Source organism: Portunus trituberculatus, chromosome 31, assembly GCF_017591435.1.
Source record: "Portunus trituberculatus isolate SZX2019 chromosome 31, ASM1759143v1, whole genome shotgun sequence".
Classification (NCBI taxonomy): Eukaryota; Metazoa; Arthropoda; class Malacostraca; order Decapoda; family Portunidae; genus Portunus; species Portunus trituberculatus.
The window spans coordinates 804,122-811,224 of NC_059285.1; the positions used below are offsets into that span (position 1 = coordinate 804,122).

At 42.0% G+C, this 7,103-nt stretch overlaps 1 protein-coding gene across 5 annotated transcripts in view; it reads left to right on the plus strand.

The window, feature by feature from the left end:
* LOC123511467 (fas apoptotic inhibitory molecule 1-like) overlaps positions 1-6,570 on the plus strand; it is an 8,086-nt gene extending 1,516 nt beyond the window's left edge. For 4 of the 5 annotated variants that reach the window (XM_045267390.1, XM_045267393.1, XM_045267392.1 and 1 more), the window contains 4 exons: positions 2,938-3,062; positions 4,182-4,304; positions 5,025-5,174; positions 5,523-6,570. In XM_045267390.1, coding sequence (XP_045123325.1) covers positions 2,938-3,062; positions 4,182-4,304; positions 5,025-5,174; positions 5,523-5,672 — 548 coding nt within the window. In that variant the 3' untranslated portion in view covers positions 5,673-6,570. The remainder of the gene's footprint in view (positions 1-2,937; positions 3,063-4,181; positions 4,305-5,024; positions 5,175-5,522) is intronic. The other variant, XM_045267391.1, reaches the window with a different exon arrangement.
* Positions 6,571-7,103: the final 533 nt, after the last annotated feature.

A 7,103-nucleotide genomic window follows, 5' to 3' on the forward strand; every position in this document is an offset into this window, starting at 1 on the left:
ACTACTACTACTACTACTACTACTACTACTACTACTACTACTACTACTACTACTACTACTACTACTACTACTACTACTACTACTATAACTAACGTAAAATGAAGTTAGTGAATTAGACAAAAACAACAACGAAAAAAATCAATGCAATGTATTAAAAGGTCAAAATCTCTCTCTCTCTCTCTCTCTCTCTCTCTCTCTCTCTCTCTCTCTCTCTCTCTCTCTCTCTCTCTCTCTCCAGTTATTCAGTCAGACGGTCAGTTAATAAGCCTGTTTCTCAGTTTACCAGTCTGTCAGTCCATCAGTCAGTTAATTCGTCAGTCATTTAGTCAGTCAGACAGTATAACACATTTGCAGCGTTGTCATCGTTCATTTAGACGCGAGAGAGAGAGAGAGAGAGAGAGAGAGAGAGAGAGAGAGAGAGAGAGGAGGAGCAGGATGTATAGCAGTGTCATAAAGAAAGCACTGGCACGCCCTTCCTTGCAACTGTGCACGCGCTGTCCCACTTCATGCACCAGATTCTGAAAAGCTGCTCCGAACCTCCGCTACTTTCAAAAACCTCAAGTTGAAGTGATACGCCAATCTTTCAGTCTTTTTATTTATGGATATAGTAACACTAACGATATTGCTTCTTTCTTGTAACTTTGGTGTAGTGTATGTGGAGTGCATGTGGAATTGGCGTAGGAAAAGATGGTGAGGGTCGTCTGATAAGGTCTGTCAAAGTGGAATAAGTGATGTGGTAAAGGTGACGCAGGCAAAAATCTCAATTGTCTTATTTATTTTTTCTTTTATTTTTAGGAGAATGGAACAGACTCAGCAATTAGCATGCAGGTTGTTAGTGCTGAATTAATAGGGAGCTTTGAAAGATGAGGCACATTTAGAGATGAAATGACTGATGAAAACAGACGCCCATGTTTTGTATAGAGACAGCTGTGCACGTGTGTACCTGAACGTTACTTGCGGCCTTCCTTATTCTCTCTTGTGTTTACAGGGTTGGGTTTGAGTTTGAGTAAGATTAGGCTGGATTGGATTGGCTTAAACTAAATTATGTTAGGTTAGGTTTGGGTTGGGTTAGGTTGAGCTAGGTTGGGTTAGATTAGATTAAGTTAGGTTAGGTTTGGGTTGAGTTGGGTTACATTGGGTTACGTTGGGTTAGGTTGGGTTACGTTGGGTTAGGCTGGGTTAGGTTGGGTTACGTTGGGTTAGCTTGAATTACGTTGGGTTAGGTTGGATTAGATTGGATTACGTTGGGTTAGGTTGGGTTACGTTAGGTTAGGTTAGGCTACGTTAGGTTGGGTTACGTTAGGTTGGCTTAGGTATGCTCTTACCTAGTAAAATCAAACAGCTTACATGAATAAAGGACTCCATCTGCGTAGCTACATGAAGTCTGTAATGTAATGATTCGTCAAGACTGAACGTAAAGATTCCAGGTTTCATCGGGAATTCCTGAGTATTGATTACCGCTGTGTGTTGAGGACTGGTGCAGCAGCTGGCGTACCTGTCCCCTTACACCTGTTGACCAAAGCACCAGGTGAAGGTTGTACTACATTAGCTGACGATATATAGGTCAGGTTAGACTAGGTTGATTAAGGTCTTGGCCAGGTGAAAACCATGAAAAACTGAAGAGCACACACGCACACACACGCACACACACACACACACACACACACACACACACACACACACACACACACACACACACACACACACACACACACACATACATATCCATAATAAATACGGGAAACGATAGTATGTGGCCTTGAAAGTCAAAGAGAACACACACACACACACACACACACACACACACACACACACACACACACACACACACACGTTAGTAAGTACATTCCTACATTCAAGATTCAAGAAGAGAGAGAGAGAGAGAGAGAGAGAGAGAGAGAGAGAGAGAGAGAGTAACGTTGATGATGGAAAATTATTACCACTACCACCACCACCACCACTAGAATACCCATTTAACATCAAAGCCTCCCGTAACATAGCTTTCGCAACGGCACCCTTTTATCCTTCCAAGATGCTTTTTTCTTCTTTTTTTTTATCGTATCTTAACTTAATGTATTGTATCTTATTTCATCTATTTACGTATACATTTATCTAATTTTTCTTTCATTTATTTATTAGTTTTGTGTGTGTTCTAGGGGAATTTCCTTCTTGTTGTTCCTCTCCCTTGGCAGAATGATCGAGTCTCCTTCTCCAGTGTGTGCAATATATGTAGAGTGCGGTGATCATGTTTGTTGTGGTCGTATGTAGCCTTCCCGTGCCTTCACTTTTCACTCTTCCTGCTCGCCATTTCACTCTCATTCCACTTGTTTGGTCATCAGTGTTATTGCTTTGTTTATTGTGTGTTGTATTATTATCATTACTACTATTACTACTATTACTACTACTACTACTACTACTACTATTACTATACTACTACGATTACTACTACTACTACTGCTATTACTACTACTACTACTGCTACTACTACTACTACTACTACTACTACTACTACTACTACTACTACTACTACTACTACTACTACTACTGCTGCTGCTGCTGCTGCTACTACTACTACTCACTGCTGCTACTACTGCTGCTACTGCTACTGCTACCACCACTGCTACCACTACTGCACCACCACTGCTGCTGCTGCTGCTGCTACTGCTACTACTACTACTACTACTACTACTACTACTACTACTACTACTACTACTAGTTCTACTAATAACACCACCACCACCACCACTACTACTACTACTACTACTACTACTACTACTACTACTACTACTACTACTACTACTACTACTATTACTATTATTATTATTATTATTATTATTATTATTATTATTATTATTATTATTATTATTATTATTACTGTTATCAATATTACTTTACATAGTTTAATCTAGCTTTTTAATGAGTTTCCTCTCGCGGCAGGACCGATGGGGCTGGGCGGGGAGCTGGTGGCCGTGTGGGAGGTGCCCCTGAGCGACGGGCTTCACAAGGTGGGGTTTGAGCACGGCACTACCACCGGCCGACGCGTGCTTTGGGTGGACGGCAAGGTGAGCGCAGTTACAGAAAGACGGACGGAGAGGTAGATTTAAAATACATACGTAGAAGAAAGAAATACAGAATTAGCCGTGGTGTGTCGTGTCGTGTCATTCCGTGTCACGCTATGTTATGTTTTGATAAGATATATACAGTGCTGTGTTTCAGTATAATACAACAGTGTTTCTTGTTGTCCAGGGCGAGGTTTGGTAGGTTAAGGTCAGGTTGAATTATCACAGGCATCACCCATCCGAGAGGTCTGGTAGGTTCTCACAGGCGATCACCCATCCGAACATCAACCATGCACAAATCCACAGCTGCTTAACCTCTTCAGTACCATGACAAGTTTTCATATCTGTTCTGTTTACAATTTAGTGTTTTTATACAGCTTCAGAAACATATGTGGGGGGTTGAAATAGTGAAGACTGTGGCCATTAATCTTTTGACCTCCATAGACCCTTCCTAATGTCAATAAAATAGTCTCACCATACCAAAAAACTCGTGGTATAATTGCGTCTTAGTACTGAAGGGGGGTTATCACTCTGCCTGCTACTTGGCACATCTTTCTTGAATCACTCACCATTCTGAGATACCTTCCCTTGTTCTTGAGTCACCTCCAAATCTTTATACTCGGTAGAAATTAAAAATCTTTTCTTTTTAATTTTCTTTTTAGTATATATGGTCATTAAGATTCCATGCAATAGTTGTGGTGATGTTAATTGTTTCATATCGTAGTGAAAACCTTAATTAACCTCACTGATCGAAATCTTACAGCTCACTCATCCAGCACTGACCAGATCCACAGCTGCTAAACCCCTTCAGTTCTGGGACACATTTTTTACTTGATATTTTTTGTACGTTTTGACCATTTTATTGACATCAGGAAGGGTCTATGGAGGTCAGAACATTAATGGCAGCAGTCTTTACTATTTCAATCCCCCACATAAGTTTTTGAAGCTGTATCAAATCATCATATAGTAAGCAGAATGAATATGGAAACGCGTCATGGTGCTGAAGGGGTTATCTTATTGATCGAAATCTTAGCTCACTCATCCAGCGCTAACCAGATCCACCGCGGCTTAATCCCACTGGTCGAGAGGAAAAACACAGTTGGATTGTCTTCTTTCCGGCAGGAGAAAGTGCACCACGACTGGATGTTCAAGCTGGTGGGCTCCGAGGTGTTCAGCATTGGCAACACTAAGTGCGTCATCAAGATTGAACCTGTGGGTGGGTTCTCCTATGAATATTCCCTCGAGGTAATGGTAGCAGTAGTAGTAGCAGCAGCACAAGCAACAGCAGCACCATTAGCAGCACCAGCAGTAGTAGTAGTAATATCAGCAGCAGCAGCAGCAGTAGTAGTAGTAGTAGTAGTAGTAGTAGTAGTAGTAGTAGTAGTGGTGGTGGTGGTAGTAGTAGTAGTAGTAGTAGTAGTAGTAGTAGTAGTAGTAGTAGTAGTAGTAGTAGTAGTAGTAGTAGTAGTAGTGATGATGATGATGATGATGATGATGATATATGATAAAGATAATATTGATAATAATAATGATAATAATAATAATAATAATAATAATAATAATGATAATAATAATAATAATAATAATAATAATAATAACAAAGATAATAATAATAATAATGATAGGCTTATTTAATTTAGAGAGTAAAATTAGGTACGACGTAGATAGATGGACAGGAGATGAATGGAAGAAGAGAAAGAAGGAAGAAAGGAGAGAGGAAGCTTTTTTTCACCTTATACCATCTCTCTCTCTCTCTCTCTCTCTCTCTCTCTCTCTCTCTCTTTGTCTATATTATCTATCTATCTATCTATCTATTTATCTATCTAACCATCTATCTATTTATCTATCTATCTATTTATCTATCTATCTATGTGTTCGTTCCTCCTTTACGTTTCTTCTCCATTCCACCTTCACCACCACTACCACCACCACCACCACTTATCTTAGCCCATCTCGTGTTGACAGGTGAACGGCAAGAGTTACAAAAAATTCACAGAGAACCAAAGCAAGATTCTGAAGACGTGGCTGTTTCCCTTAGAAGGCGCCCTCACCCGCGTGGTGCTGGAGAAAGATACCCTCGATGTGTGGGTGAACGGGAACAGATTGGACACCGCTGTAAGTCATGATTCTGTATTCTGAGACGCTTTGCTCTCTCACCACCACTGCTCTCCAAAGGGTTCTAGTTGAAGATACTCGTGTTTTTTAAGAGTGGGGTTTTTTTTATGGTTCTGATGATAGATTGGCAAGATTTTAGTAGGTTAAAAGGAGAAACTGTCTTGAAATCCCGTCTAGTTGTCCCTCTGGCCTTGAAAAGATTGTCGTAGTTATAGAGAGGAAGGTGTTTCTGAATACGGGCGCTGCAGAGAGAGAGAGAGAGAGAGAGAGAGAGAGAGTATAGTGAGCATTTCATCTTCCCCGCAAATGCTATACCTCATCTTCCCGTTCCCTCTTCCCCTCCACCAGGGTGAGTTTGTGGATGACGGAACGGAGACGCACTTTGACCTGAGTGGCCACCCTGCCTACATCCGCGCCGTCAGCAGCGGGAACCGGCGGGAAGGACTTATCCACAGCCTGGTGGTGGATGATGTGGAGATCCCTGAGGCGGTGGAGTGACTGAGGAGTGTTGGAGAGGAGTAGGAGTACGGGAATGATGAGAAGCGCGGGAAGGAAGATGATCGGTACCATATTTTGAAACACCTCTTTAGCCGAACCTTCGCTGCATTCAAAAGGGTCTTCAGCGCTGCATCCTTCCCTTCGTATCGTTCGGGATTAAGTGCTGTACTGTTGAATTTTCTCTACTAACTCTCGGGGATTGCATTCTCAAACTCTGTAAGGCGTCTTATGAGCAGATCACGCTGGAAACTATGGAGATTTTCAAGGTGTTCTCGTGATTCTTGTGATAGTTAAGTAGTAATTCTGCCCCAATAATGGAGAAAGCACAATTGGTAACGTTGATTCTTAACGTTATACATTTATCTATTTATTCCATTGTGTTCATAACGTGTTTCAAAATACAGACTCTGTGTTTCGTGTGATTGACTGCTGGCGGCGTAGTGACGAAAGCATGTAATACTGGGGTGATGATGGTGGGATGGCAGTAGTCAGGACGGATGACTGGTGTCGATTATATGCAACGGTGGTTAGTATGTTGCATCATGTAATATCTACTTAAGACACGAGGATAGGTGTGGCTGTCCGCTGCGCTGGTCCACCACAAAGCACAAACAGCGCTGAAGAGAAGCCCCTTGCCTTCCCCTAACGACTGTAGCTGACAGGTATTAAACGCTCTCTTCCCTAATGACGACCATGTTTTCAAAGACCACAGGGATGATTAAATTGTCAAGACGCTATTATGGTTTGAGAATGCAGGCCCAGGGATTGAGTAGAGTGGGGGAGGGAAAGGGGCGGAGGCACTGTAGCTGTAGGAGTGTTATATAGGTGGGCGTGTCGTCAATCTGTTGTAATGTGTCGCTCTTGATGTTACAGATGAAAATAAAACCCAACACCTAAGCATCATCTTGAGAGAAGCAGTTGTGTGTGTGTGTGTGTGTGTGTGTGTGTGTGTGTGTGTGGCGAGAAAGAAAACAGAGTGATGCCAACTCCACATCAAATCTCAAAGCCCTACATTGCCTCTACCTCCACCACATCTCTTGTAGCTCCTCGCACTGTCTTCTTCCTCCCTCACTTAACGACACAAAAAGCAGGGATCATTTGCGTCACCGTCATAAAGTAGAGAGAGAGAGAGAGAGAGAGAGAGAGAGAGAGAGAGAGAGAGAGAGAAAGGCATTGCGTGACAGCATCCGGAGTACCTTACACAGTTGCTTCATCGCCAACTCACAATGGAGCATATTCTAAAACACTTCTACACCGCATCTCCATTACTGTCTAAAGGCTCCATAGTTGCACCCACGTGAATTAATAAGGGTGGTTTTACGATGATAGTGACGAACTAGCAAGATTTCTATGTGATAAACAGTAGAACACTCTTGATAATCCGGCTAATTATCTCTGTGTCTCTGTGGCCTCTGAAAATAGTGTGTGGTG